General features: G+C 40.0%; 1 protein-coding gene across 6 annotated transcripts in view; it reads right to left on the bottom strand.

The window, feature by feature from the left end:
- The window catches only part of slc13a2 (solute carrier family 13 member 2), a 42,628-nt gene that overhangs the window by 3,983 nt on the left and 23,161 nt on the right, over positions 1–15,484 (bottom strand). For 4 of the 6 annotated variants that reach the window (XM_079587021.1, XM_079587020.1, XM_079587019.1 and 1 more), the window contains 7 exons: positions 7,993–8,129; positions 7,673–7,908; positions 6,636–6,819; positions 6,252–6,374; positions 4,739–4,948; positions 4,490–4,623; positions 4,253–4,389 (listed from right to left, as the gene is read on the bottom strand). In XM_079587021.1, the coding sequence (XP_079443147.1) occupies positions 4,253–4,389; positions 4,490–4,623; positions 4,739–4,948; positions 6,252–6,374; positions 6,636–6,819; positions 7,673–7,908; positions 7,993–8,129 (1,161 nt within the window). Of the gene's footprint in view, positions 1–4,252; positions 4,390–4,489; positions 4,624–4,738; positions 4,949–6,251; positions 6,375–6,635; positions 6,820–7,672; positions 7,909–7,992; positions 8,130–11,107; positions 11,246–12,550; positions 12,583–15,484 lie in introns of those variants that run through there. The other 2 variants (XM_079587018.1, XM_079587017.1) reach the window with 2 other exon arrangements.

A 15,484-nucleotide genomic window follows, 5' to 3' on the forward strand; every position in this document is an offset into this window, starting at 1 on the left:
CAATCACACATCACATCACTCTACATCACATCACACATCACATCACACCACATCAATCACACATCACATCACTCTACATCACATCACATCACATCAATCACACATCACATCACACATCACATCACACCACATCAATCACACATCACATCACTCTACATCACATCACACATCACATCACTCTACATCACATCACACATCACATCACTCTACATCACATCACACATCACATCACATCACATCACATCACATCACATCACATCACATCACTCTACATCACATCACATCACATCACATCACATCACTCTACATTACATCACATCACATCACATCACATCACTCTACATCACATCACATCACATCACACCACACCACACATCACACCACATCACATCACATCACATCACTCTACATCACATCACATCACACCACACATCACACATCACACCACACATCACACATCATCAATCACATCACACCACATCACATCACATCACATCACATCACTCTACATCACATCACATCACACCACATCACACCACATCACATCACATCACATCACTCTACATCACATCACATCACATCACACCACACATCACATCACATCACATCTCACATCATCAATCACATCACACCACATCACACCACATCACATCACATCACATCACTCTACATCACATCACATCACATCACACCACACATCACTCCACATCACATCACACATCACACCACATCACATCACTCCACATCACATCACTCTACATCACATCACATAACTCTACATCGCTCCACTTCGCATCACTCCACTTCACATCGCTCCACTTCACATCACTCTACATCGCTCCACTTCACATCACTCTACATCACATCACTCTACATCGCTCCACTCTACATCACATCACTCCACTTCACATCACTCTACATCGCTCCACTTCACATCACTCTACATCGCTCCACTTCACATCACTCTACATCGCTCCACTTCACATCACTCTACATCGCTCCACTTCACATCACTCTACATCACATCACTCTACATCGCTCCACTTCACATCACTCTACATCACATCACTCTACATCGCTCCACTCTACATCACATCACTCTACATCACATCACTCTACATCGCTCCACTTCACATCACTCTGCTTCACATCACATCACTCCACATCACATCACTCTACATCGCTCCACTTCACATCGCTCCACTTCACATCACTCTACATCACATCACTCTACATCACATCACTCCACATCACATCACTCTACATCGCTCCACTTCACATCACTCTACATCACTCCACATCACATCACTCTACATCGCTCCACTTCACATCACTCTGCTTCACATCACATCACTCCACATCACATCACTCTACATCGCTCCACTTCACATCGCTCCACTTCACATCACTCTACATCGCTCCACTTCACATCACTCTATATCACATCACTCTACATCACATCACTCTACATCGCTCCACTTCACATCGCTCCACTTCACATCGCTCCACTTCACATCACTCTACATCGCTCCACTTCACATCACTCTACATCGCTCCACTTCACATCGCTCCACTTCACATCACTCTGCATCACATCACTCTACATCGCTCCACTTCACATCACTCTGCTTCACATCACATCACTCCACATCACATCACTCTACATCGCTCCACTTCACATCACTCTGCTTCACATCACATCACTCCATATCACATCACTCTACATCGCTCCACTTCACATCGCTCCACTTCACATCACTCTACATCGCTCCACTTCACATCACTCTGCTTCACATCACATCACTCCACTTCACATCACTCTGCTTCACATCACTCTACATCGCTCACTTCACATCACTCTGCTTCACATCACATCACTCTACATCGCTCCACTTCACATCGCTCCACTTCACATCACTCTGCTTCACATCACTCTACATCGCTCCACTTCACATCACTCTGCTTCACATCACATCACTCTACATCGCTCCACTTCACATCGCTCCACTTCACATCACTCTACATCACATCACTCTACATCGCTCCACTTCACATCACTCTGCTTCACATCACTCTACATCGCTCCACTTCACATCACTCTGCTTCACATCACATCACTCTACATCGCTCCACTTCACATCACTCCACTTCACATCACTCTGCTTCACATCACTCTACATCGCTCCACTTCACATCACTCTGCTTCACATCACATCACTCTACATCGCTCCACTTCACATCGCTCCACTTCACATCACTCTACATCACATCACTCTACATCGCTCCACTTCACATTACTCTGCTTCACATCACTCCACTCCACATCACTCCACTTCACATCACTCCACTTCACATCACTCCACTTCACATCACTCCACTTCACATCACTCTGCTTCACATCACTCCACTTCACATCACTCCACTTCACATCACTCCACTTCACATCACTCTGCTTCACATCACTCCACTTCACATCACTCCACTTCACATCACTCTGCTTCACATCACATCACTCCACATCACATCACTCTACATCGCTCCACTTCACATCGCTCCACTTCACATGACTCTACATCACATCACTCTACATCGCTCCACTTCACATCACTCTGCTTCACATCACATCACTCTACATCGCTCCACTTCACATCGCTCCACTTCACATCACTCTACATCACATCACTCTACATCGCTCCACTCTACATCGCTCCACTTCACATCGCTCCACTTCACATCACTCTACATCACATCACTCTACATCGCTCCACTTCACATCACTCTGCTTCACATCACTCCACTCTACATCGCTCCACTTCACATCACTCTACTTCACTATGCTTCACATCACTCCACTTCACATCACTCTACATCGCTCCACTTCACATCACTCTACATCGCTCCACTTCACATCGCTCCACTTCACATCACTCTACATCACTCCACTTCACATCACTCTACATCGCTCCACTTCACCTCACTCTACATCGCTCCACTTCACCTCACTCTACATCACTCCACTTCACTCTACATCACTCCACTTCACATCACTCTACATCGCTCCACTTCACATCACTCCACTTCACATCACTCTACATCGCTCCACTTCACATCACTCTACATCACTCCACTTCACATCACTCTACATCACTCCACTTCACATCACTCTACATCGCTCCACTTCACATCACTCCACTTCACATCACTCTTCATTGCTGCACTTCACATCACTCTACATCGCTCCACTTCACATCACTCTTCATTGCTGCACTTCACATCACTCTACATCGCTCCACTTCACATCACTCTGCTTCACATTCACTCCGCTTCACATCACTCCACATCACATCACTCTACATCGCTCCACTTCACATCACTCCACTTCACATTACTCCACATCACATCACTCTACATCACATCACATCACTCCACATCACTCCACTTCACATCACTCCACTTCACATTACTCCACATCACATCACTCTACATCACATCACATCACTCCACATCACTCCACTTCACATCACTCTTCATTCCTCCACTTCACATCACTCCACTTCACATCGCTTCACTTCGCTCCACATCGCTCCACATCACATCACATCGCATTGCATCGCTCACATCACATCACTCCACATCACATCCCAAAACTCCACATATTACTACTAGTGACACACACACACACACACACACACACATATATATATATCACACGGGGTGTGATAGTAGCTAAATGTCAACTAACTTTCACTAGAATATTAGTAGACTTAGGGTTTGGGTTAGTTGAATAAGTTAACATGTAGTTGCAAAGTTACTTATAGTCAGTAGAATGTATGTTGGGGAACATCAAATAAAGTGTTAGCAGATATTAGTCTACTAATACTCTAATGACTGCTAGTTGACTTGTAGTTGCAAAGTTCCTTACAATTAATAGAATGTCTGAAGTGGATTATCGAAAGTGTAACCCATTATATTACATTACATGTATATTATTCAATTTCAGCACGTAACTAGTGCAACATTTACATTACACATGATAAAAATAAATCAATAAAAAGACCCTAGCAACCATCCAAATCTCCCAGCGTTGTGGCGGCAAGTTTTGTATGGGTGACCAGCACTCCACAGAACTTTCTCCTTTTCTTCAGAAAATGTAAAAAAATATATGTTTTAACTGTAATTCCATAAAAGACTAATGAATGTACATAATGTACATTTACTACCATTGTAATGTGTCATTCTGTCATCCTCTTACCTCACTTCCACTTGCCAAGGCAAATCCTCCCCCCAGGAGCAGGACTATGTTCCAGGGCATGCGTTCATGCACCACCTTCCAGTTTAGCAGAGTGGGCGTACCCTTCAGTTTCTTCTTCTTTTCCTGTTTTGCTCCTCCTTTATAAAACAGATGGACCAGTAGCTCTGGTTTAGGACCTGGTTTAAACTGATAAATATTCTGTGCGAGTAGGCTACTCTGAAAGCAGAACCACGTTACCTTCCTGCTCATCTCCTTCAGCTTCTTCACCATGTTCATCATTCGAATTGATCGAATAGAGAAAGTCTATCCGAGATGGAACGATGAAGAACATGGTTGACATGAAAATGGCCACAGTGCCATCGGTGACATATCTTTATTGAGACAAAGAGAAAATTGGAAGAAATTCAAATGCAATGACCAAAACTTTTCATTTTATTTATTTAAAAGTAAACGATTGCTATAAGTTTTAGGGTGAAGTGTACTCACTGTCCGTTTTTGTTGAAGAGCTCGGTAGCCCAGCCTGGCATGAAGCCTGGTTCTCGTGTGAACCACAGGATGACCAGGATCACAAAGATGACAAGCACTCCGCCCTCAGCAAAAGAGATCGAACCCAACTTCTTATATTCATCCTTCATCACTCTGTAAGCGTCTTTGTCTCCCTCATTCTTCGTACCGCAGCCAAAAGTTTTTTTAAAACTGGGGAAAAAAATTCACCAAACAATGAATGAAAGACTGCTTAAACCAACCTCAGATTTCTACCTTAAAAACGTCAGATTAACATAATGATTACAGGTCATTAAAAATTATTTTGTTTTTTTCCCCTGTAAGCTTCTTCTTTTGAGATAACATTTCATAACCAGCTTTTTCCATTAGGTACATCTACTCAACTAAAACTTTCAGAAGGGCATCATTTGATATATGATTATTTAAATGAAATTGATACGGTTATATATTAGTGCTATCAAAACGATCAATCGCGATTAATTAATCACATCTAACATAAAAGTTACATAATATGTGTGTGTGTGTGTATATATTATCATTATATTTATATATATTATATTATATGTCTCTGTGTGTGTGTGTGTGTGTGTGTGTGTGTGTGTGTGTGTGTGTGTGTGTGTGTGTGTGTGTGTTTGTATTAAAAAAAAAATGTATATATAAATGTTTTTTTTTATATATATATATTTATAAATATTAAAATAATAATAATATATACCGACACACTCCCAGACTCCTTAAGAAATGCTCTCATTACGTTACTTCCTAAACCTAATAAAATAAATACCAAGTGCGAATCATTCCGGCCGATTTCATTACTTAATACAGATGTTAAGATATTGAGTAAAATTCTGGCAAGGAGGTTGGAGGCACTTTTACCCGATATAATATATCGAGACCAAAAAAGATTTAATAAGGGTAGGCAAGGTCTTCATAATGTTAGAACTTTGCTTAACACTATAGGGAGCTTCGGATACGGCCATTCTATCCCTGGACGCTGAAAAGGCCTTCGATAGGGTTGAATGGCCCTATCTATTTGAGGTCCTGAAAAGATTTGGGTTTGGGGAATTTTTTTGTAAATGGATTGAGATACTTTACACGCGTAAAGATTCTTTACAGAGTTATTCCCAACTCTTCTTAATGTGTAGCTATCCTAATTGACCTGCGCCTGTTTTTATTTATTTATTTATTTATTTATTTTATACATTCATTTATTTGTAATTATTATTCGTTTTCCTTTTTTCTTGTTTTCCTCCCTTTTTAATTAATTTTATTTATATTATCATTTTTTATTATTATTATTATGTAAAAGAGATCCAACTTTTTAAATTACGATATTATTATACTGGCATAAGTTGTTGTATCAAGTATTTAAAAAAAAAAAATATATATATATATATATATACTGACTCATATTATGTAAACAAAAACTTTTATGTTAGATGCAATTAATCACGATTAATCGATTTGACAGCACTAATGTATGCAAGTTACTCACTTAAGACCCAAGTACATGAACTGCAGCCAAAGCCAAGACAGCACAAGCATCAGCAACATGTTAGGAAAGGCAAAACCGAACCAGCTGGCAAAGTTGATCACGCCATGGTTTTCTGGAAAAATCCTGTAAAAAAGGGCAAATGTGTGTGCAGTTTATAATTTGGCTTCAGTACTGTATGCACATTTTTATGTTGTAGGTCCAACATATTGTGTGCTCATAATCTTAAAGAGAAAAATATTGTAATAATTATAACATTTATTATTACCAAAACAATGATGGGGATGTTTTTTTATTTGTATTAATTATTTTATCATTTAAGAATTCAAAAATAAATAAATTATACAACACATATCAGAGTCATAACAGGATACTTGACAAACGTACGCATCCATCTGGCCCTTGAGAATAAGATTTGGTGTGGTCCCCGTTAGGGTGGCAGTTCCTCCGATGCTGGCGGAGTAACACACACATAGACTCATTCCTTTAAAGAGACTAATGTACTTCGCTTCACGTTCTTTCTTCCTGCATTCAGAGAGTGAATTGATTCTTGCCTCCAGATCGGGATTGACTGTCAAGATTAAGAACAGGTGGGATGTAAGTTTTAAGACTGTGTTATTACCACTGATTGGTTATTAGTGGAAATGCTGTATATTGTTCTGACCATTAGTGTGACAAATTCTGTGACATTCGATTACACTGTCAAATGATATGATCAATAAGTTATGACAACAAAGTTAAGCAATTTTCAACTCATACAAGATTTAAGTTTGATGTAATTTAAGTTGAAATGACTTAAACACCCAAGTTGATTGCACTTAAAAATTGAAGGCAGCTACTTCTTTTACAGAGGTGCTGTAGTAATGGCAGGGGTAAGGTTGGTTTAGGGTTACAACAGCCGTCTACGGTCACAGAATTTGGTGTAACAACGGCTGTACTGTCATTTCACTCAAATCACTCGCTTTCTCTTGCATCTTAGTTATCGACTGTAGTCAAAATGAGCTTTTGGAAACTTCAAATCAATTAAACCAAATTCTTTGGCAAATTATTAATTTTTTCGAAGTGTTCAAAGCACTGTAGGCTTGCAACTGCCAGTCAAAATGGTGTCAAGGCAATGAGAACACAGCCCAAACAATTGAAAATGTTTAAATAATTAAACGATCAATAAACCTACATTATAAAACTGGCCCGTAACATCATATATTAAACACTGGTTCATTGGTTTAAAAGATCAACACCCTTAAACAGAAACTAGAAATGTTTTTCGAAACCTAAACAGCTTGGCGTAACAAAGCTTCATTTGCTGAAATCACATGATACATTTGTAAAAGTTATGAAGCCTTGTGAGATGTTTAAGATAATGTGCAGGTTAACATTATAAGATAATCAAGTAAAGTTTAAAAGTGTCAACATGTCAGACATACCGTTGGATTTGTCTCCTTGTGAGACCTTGTCCAAAGAATGTTTGATGTTGACCTCGGTCAACTCAAACGCTTGATTATCTTGGCCTTCCCTCAGCTCTTTCTCATCAGAGTCCGCCTCTGTGGCGCTGAGCTGTTCGAGAACAGCTTGAGAAATGGGCAACATCATGGCTGTGGTGGCCGTGTTGCTGATCCACATGGAGAGGAAGGCTGTTACGAGCATGAACCCCAGCATCAGCCTGCAGAAGTGAGTGTGAAAAACAGGTGAGTGTGTGACTGAGACGGAAACCAAGCGTATACGATTTCATCGTGTGTGATCTTACAAAGCAGGCCGAACTCCAACTACCAGGAGGACACTCAGAGCGATGCGCTTATGGAGATTCCAGTGTTCAACAGCTATAGCCACCAGCAGACCCCCTATAAACAGCATGTTGGTGTCCTTTAGGTACTGAACACACACCTGAAACACAAAGTAACACACTTTTACCCCTGATTTCACAAACAAGGCTTAAGTGTAGTCCCAGGCTAAAATGCAGGTTTGATGCAGTAAATGAGCTGTTTTAACTGAAAGCAACTTGCACTGAGATAGCTTCAAATATTTTTTGTCTTCTAAAGCAAATTTTTAAAAACTACTTAAATGTCATAAACTAAGGCCTAATCCTGGCTTAATCTAAGCCCTGTCTGTGAAACCGGGCCTTAATGTCATATTTAGCTCTGATCAACATGGGTTAAATTTTTTACTTTATACACAGTGTGTACGGAGCCACCAAACTGACACGATAATAGGGAAAAAATATATTTCAATGCTTGTGTTCTCATGCAAAACTTTTGCATTCACCGCAAAAAAACTGCTTACCCTCACAAAACTTTTGTGATTGAAGTAATATGAAAAAATCTAGGTAATGCTATTTTGATAGTCCACTTTAGACATTTTACTAACTTTAAAGCCCCCATGTAGTCAATAATTTTATCCCTTAAAACTCATCTTTGATCACCAAAATGACATATTTAAAAGTTTTTTCTTTTAAAAATATTTCTTCATGTCTTAAAATAGCTTGAATGTAACTCTTCACCCTTGCCTCATTTAGTATTCGCGGTTCAATGAATATGCAAATTAACCCCTTGTCCACTCACTCACACCAGCCCAGAGATCCACTCGTTGACGATCATACGCTGACGTGATTGGTTACAAGGTAATAAGTGACGTCAGAAACACCAGCCATTTCAAAGCGCATTTTTGAGACTTTTGGTTCACTGCTAGCCTGGGAAAACCCAGACCACTCTCAGTTGTAACTGAGTTAGGGTCTGGCAAAGCTCCATAGACAATTCATTTCCACAGGGGCGTCACCAACGGACGTCGGATAGATCTAAAACCAATCAGAGCGATGAATGTCATGACGTATGCAGAGCGACGGAGAAACATCTCGAGACTCTCAGCAATTCTCTGATTGTGTTAACGAAAATGACAATTTTAAATCGCTTGAAACCAGGGGGGCAGTGTTCCGAAAGATATTGAAGCCGACCTGGGCGCCGCCATTGGCTAGCGGACCCCCACCTGCTGTTAGCATCCCATTGACTCCCATTCATTTTGGCGTCACTTTGACAGTGAATAACTTTACATCTGAGGCGTTTAAAGACACCGTTTGTCCATTGTTTATTTCTAAAGAAACACGAAAATGTATAAAAGGCTCCATTACCTTGTATCTTACGTTATGGCCCCGTAGAAGCAGTTTTTGTAAAAACAGGCTAACGATTGCGTCATACCCGCGCGACTCTGTCGCACAAGTCGAAAAATTACCGTATGGACAGGCAGAGAAGCTCGCAAGCAATCGGGAGGACGTGGAGGCATAAAGTCAAGGGAGAAGCCCATAGAGAGTGATAAAGTTGCTCCCGTTGCTAGCTCATGGACAGCAAATACCCACGCTCTCCGTCTCTGCGAGATTCGGAAGGGAATGATTCAGATTTCTCTCGGCACAGCTACTAGAAGACCTACAGGTTGCTCACGTCACATCTACGTCGTCAAGCTCAGTTTGAGTCTGCGCAGTTCGCCTTGCGATCAGGAAGTAAGTGCTTCTAATTGACTTCACTGCTCTCCGTTGAAACCTATGGGGTCGCTGTGTCCAGTTTATATACTGTCTATGCTTGAAACGAGTAACCCCAGAGTGCAGTCTGGACGATGGGGCGGGGCGACACTTTGGGGCGGGGCTACACGTGTCGCTCCGCCCACCAATAATTTCATTGGTTTATAATACAGCAATCTTATTGGAGTAGGCATGAGCATGCGCATTCCTTTATGTACGAGTTTATGAATGATCTTCTACGCAGTTTGGCCGTAGGCTACTACGCATGGCGATTTCAGTAACGATCAATTAAATAATGTTTTTATTAACTTAGTAGGCTACGAGTTACAGTTAATACGACTTAATAAGTTAAATGAAGTTACTGTACAACAAACAATCCTTTCAAGGCAAACTGCCGTGTAATATAGCCCTGCTAAATCTGGGGAACGAATTCTTAATTCGTGGCCACGATAGCCTAGGTCTAGGCCTATATCATTATCAAGTGAAGTCAAGTCAAGTCAAAACATTTTGTATAGCGCTCAATTCACATCGTTTTATAGGCCTAGCAGTTTTTCAAAAAGTAATATTAGCTTTATATTGAGCCGTTTTAGAGCTGGGCGATATAAAGAAATATGTTGCTGATATAAATCATACGATGTTTTAGATTTAGCTAAATTATATTTATTAATTTACCCAGCAGATAAGTCAATGGCACTTTAAGTGAGCAATGATCATGACTGCATTCAATTACTAGCATTGCAAGGAGAGATCGCCTATTAAGCTGATAGTAATGTTTTCCGAATGTCATGCAGGGCTGCGTCATTTTACATCATTCATTTATGCTTAATTTTTCCATTAGGATTGGTGAATAAAATAAACTCGGGGTTTTACACTACATAATGATAATTCACTGTATTTCAGTAAGACACAGTTCCGAAAGTGACAAATAAGACAATAATAGGCTACCAAATAATACAAGCCCTGGACATTGTTTTTTTTTTTTTTTTTTTTTTTTTTTTGCGTACAATGGGAATTAAAAAACCTGCAGTGCTGAAAAGTGGGAAAAAAAATACTAAAACAGATATTAATATGTCGCTCTATACACAGGTTTCTTGTATACAAACAATACCGGATGCGCGCGCATCCAAGAGGCAAGACCGCTATGTTATGCCGAGTTCTATAAAAGAACATTGTAATTAACGTAGATTTCGCATTGTTTGTAAATTCTTGTTGACTCAATAATAAACTGCAATTTCAGAGTTGAATCTGTTTGCTTGTGTTTCATTTGCATATTAATATAACATTATGTAAAACGTTAGTTAGTTGACTAGTATGGAATTGTCCAACTAAGTTTGCGAATCATAAAAACATGGCATACCCTATGCATTTAGGTTAGTTTACAGCACAACAGCTCCGCGTCATCTCTGCTTCTGCTAGATATAGCCGTAAAGACTGTTGCTTTCTGCCTCTTAGATGCGCGCGCATCTATGTGATGACGTTGCACAGAAACCCGTGTATAGCAAATATTATTTTTTATGTGCTCAATTTAAGTATAAATAAGTAACTATTTGAAGTAGGCTGTTAGGCTATAGGCAATGCCCAGATTTACAGCGGTGATTTTTTTAATAGTTAGGCTGCAGCTGTAGCCTTTGCCAGTGTTAATATTTAAACCTATTTTTAACAGGTAAACAACAAGGAAATGAGTTTGCCATTAAACATTTTATTTGCACTTTGTGCCAAAAAATGCAAGCATTGGAGAACAAATCTCGTTTAAAAAAATCAACAAAAAACGGTCGCGCTTTAAATAAAAAAAAATTTAAATATAACATTTAAAATCAGCTGCTTGCGTTCGGGTTTGTCCGATGTCTTTCCTTTAATACAGCGATTTATCATAATTTGCGTAAAATCCCGAGTTTGAGATGATCCACCGACCGACCTGATGGAAATATGAAAACAGCTGAGGTGCTGTCACCAAGCGTTCGTTTTTAAACAATAACTTTGTCTATTCTGTGTCTTAACAATAAAACATTAGCCAATAGATCTTAACTAAAATGACCATGGTAAACCGATAATATTCGATTAGAGTTAGCATTTAATATTTCGTTAATATGGACAAATCATTCACAAAAATAGTACATAAAGAATGCGCATGCTCAGGCTTGAATCATCTGGGCCAATAAGATTGCTGTATAATAAGCCAATTAAATTGGGGGTGGGCGGAGCGACACGTGTAACCCCGCCCCAAAGTGTCGCCCCGCCCCATCGTCCAGACTGCACTCTGGGGTACTACCTTGAAACAGACGCGATAGCTGATGTAAAAAAGGCCCCCTGGTGTTCGCTAAGCATCAGACACTTTACTGTGACTTTCTCTCTCCTACTGGATGACGCCTCGCTTCACCTGGACTCTTAGCCAATCACAAGTCGACTCAGGCTCGCTGCACGCTTGTAGCATTCTGTCCGAGACTTTTTGCTAGTATTGACGCTGACTGCACGGACTTACAACCCGCCTTAATACAACTGTCCTACTTTTGTGTGCGTCTTTACAAGTAAGAATCAGTATTTCATTGTTCTTATATTGTCATTGTTAAAGCTAGGTTGGTAGCGTTTCTCTGTTTAGGTTTACTAAATATAAGCTTAGCTTTTCCTGCCGGCTAGGCCTCGTGTTGTTATGTTTCTTTCTAGCGATGTATAGGTTGCCACTCGGGCATTATTCTTTGGTTACACATTGTAGAACACCAGTTAAGCACCCTCTGCGCATAGTTTGTGAGTTATCGCGGTGATATTCGCCTTCATTCCAGTTAATTTGCTATAGAGCACGCACCTCCCGCATGTACGCTAGTTGTCACGTGACACTTCTCGGCGCGGCTTGGTGTAGTTATTTATGTGACCAGCAGAGGGAGCCATTGTATTGCGAATGGTTTATGCTTTCTCATTGTTATGATTGGAGCGGTTTAGACCCGCAGAACAGCTTTGTTCATTCTTTTAAAGGGGTCATGACATGGTTTTTTTTATTTCATTATTATGTTCCCTTAGGTGCAAATATAGTATTACTATAGTTTTTTTTACAAAAAACTTTTAAAATGTAGTGATTTATGACCTTTTCCCACCCTGTTTCTCATCCTCTGAGTCAAACAGTCTGTTTTGGGGGTGTTTCCCCTTTAAGAGTTCAGTGTTAACGCCCACTGTTATGATTGGCTAACGTCAGTGCCTATGCATCAATTATTAACGCCCCCAGCCAGAACATTTGCGGATTCGGCGCAACTGTTTAGTAGCGGGTGATGCATGCGAAGCGATGGCTCTTGCAATGATAAAACCTTATTATGTTTGAGCCGGAATCAGAGGAAAATGAACCATCACCACAACAACGAAGACTGGATCAGCCCGTGTCCACATGGAAAGTGAAACTATTTTGAATTAATAAAAATTAGCTATCGGATTAGCTAACAGTTTAACATTATTTAACTAATTCCAATGAAATGATAGGGTGTACCACGGACAAAAATGCATGCACAGGCCATATTTGAAGATGCAGCATTGATAAAGGCAACATTTTTAATTTTCTATCACATGTAGGCCTACTAGAAAGGCGACATATTTTCAAGATTCTCTTATACAAATGTGTTTATATTAGCCATGGTAAAAAGTAAGTTTGCGTCGTCGTTGTTGAGCCCAGAATATTCGGCACGGACTTATCTTTGAGCAACAGTTTTCTGGCAAAGCCAAGCATCATATTGGGATTTTTTCCTCAAAACAGTCATCCTTAAATGTATAGAACAAACGCTTAAACTAACACTGCCGTGACTGAGACGTCCGCAAAAAATAAAGTGCATCCATTTTTTCCCTGACGACTGGATCTTTCAGCGTATTTAAAAAGTAGTTTAAAGTTTTAAATACATTACTTACAGTTTGCGTCGTCGATGTTGAGTCCAGAATAGTCGGTACGGACTTATCCTTGAGCAACAGTTTTCTGGCAAAGCTCAAAACAGTCATCCTTAAAATGTACAGAACACACGCTTAAACTAACACTGCCGTGACTGAGACGTCTGCAAAAAATAAAGTGCATCCATTTTTCCGTGACGTCTGGATCTTTCGCAGCGTATTCAAAGAAGTTGTTTGTCCACAGCCAGGAACAGCACATCTGCGGCATCGTAATTTCCCTGTACACAGACCCACTCGCTGTCCGTCGACTGAACACTTGTGAGGCGCGCAGCGCGCGGGCGCGACAATGATACGAAATGAGCGTAGTTGCCTTGCGCTTAAAGCGTAGTTGTCTTGTCCTGGAGGCAGTCATATGCAAACGCTGGTACGTCACTTCGTACCGTGACGTCACTTCTTACCATGGATCCAGAACGAGCTGTATTTAGAGCTTGATTAAATAAATGATTCGTTTATAATGGGGAGGACGTCTTAAGCTATGAAACTTGCAGGACGTTTTAATGGTACAAAGACCTCTTATATACCAAAAGATCAAGGCAAATTTGGTTTCTCATGTCATGACCCCTTTAATGCCAGTTTCGGCCATGTTAAAATGTTATTGTATTTTATTCCTGCTATATTATTAGAAAAGGATACAGTTAATACAAATAGAGGTTTGTTGCACGATAATCATTCATTTGCATTCAACTAATGGTTATTGTTTTTATTTATTTATCTGTTTCAGAACCACACATCAATGTACATATTCAATCATGCAGTTGTAAAGTCAATAAATACTTCTGATGAAGAAATCTTGCGTGATTCTGACCGATCACCCGCTGTGAGCTCTAATTAACGATCCAAAAACTATCTAAATCAAAAAAGCCAGTCTTCTTCTGCACAGCTGATTCGAACGAGTGATGTTGTGATGTTCCACGGCGGCATCCATCTCTGTAATGTACAAAATCTGCGTTACCGTCTCTGCTCTGTCGTCATCGTGTAAAGCCCGCCCCAACGTTTCTGATTGGTGCCGCGATTTCGACGGATTGGAAATGGGTTTCAATGGGCTCTTTGCCAGACCCACTTGCAGAGCAAATTTAAATTTGCCGAAAGTGGTCTGGGTTTTCCCAGGCTAGTTCACTGCAGTTTTAAGGAGAAAATACTCAGCAATGGTGTTGACTTATGAATTTGTACATGGTTTGTCTTAAAGCGTATTACAAACACCACATATACATACTATATAAACAACATTAAAAGCTTCATTTTTACCACAGGGGGACTTGTCAGCTACCCGTCATTAGACTATTAGAAGTTCTTTTACTGCGAGAGAACACAAAAGGTTTGTGAGTGAAGTGGCAAAAATAGTATGTGAAACTGTATGCATTACACAATGGTTACACGTTTAAAAAAAATAGAATCAAGTAAACCTTTTAGAATTTTTTATCAAATTTTGTGTAAAATGTGTTGCAATCTGAGAAAGAGAGTCAATATGTTCAAAACCATTCATTTGGGAGATGGAAAGTCAAGTTGAGAGCATTGCATTGTGGGATACGGTACACAGCACAGTATGCTGTGGTTGCATTTCCTTATTGACAGACTCATTAGATTTTAGAGTGTCTAAAATCAGTCAAAGATGGAAAGATAAGGAATATAAAGATATATTACAGTCTGACTGGTGACATGTTCAAAGGTGTTCATAAAAAACTGCTTTTATGGCCCATAAAGTTCTCAAATCATTGGAGATAACGCTTGTACAAATAGATCTCATGCTGATGAAGGTAAATCTCTCTGGGCATGTGATCAGTCATTACTTTAAAGTAGTTTTCCATGCATGGCTTTT

The sequence above is a fragment of the Phoxinus phoxinus genome (genome assembly GCF_949152265.1).
Source record: "Phoxinus phoxinus genome assembly, chromosome: 17".
NCBI lineage: Eukaryota > Metazoa > Chordata > Actinopteri > Cypriniformes > Leuciscidae > Phoxinus > Phoxinus phoxinus.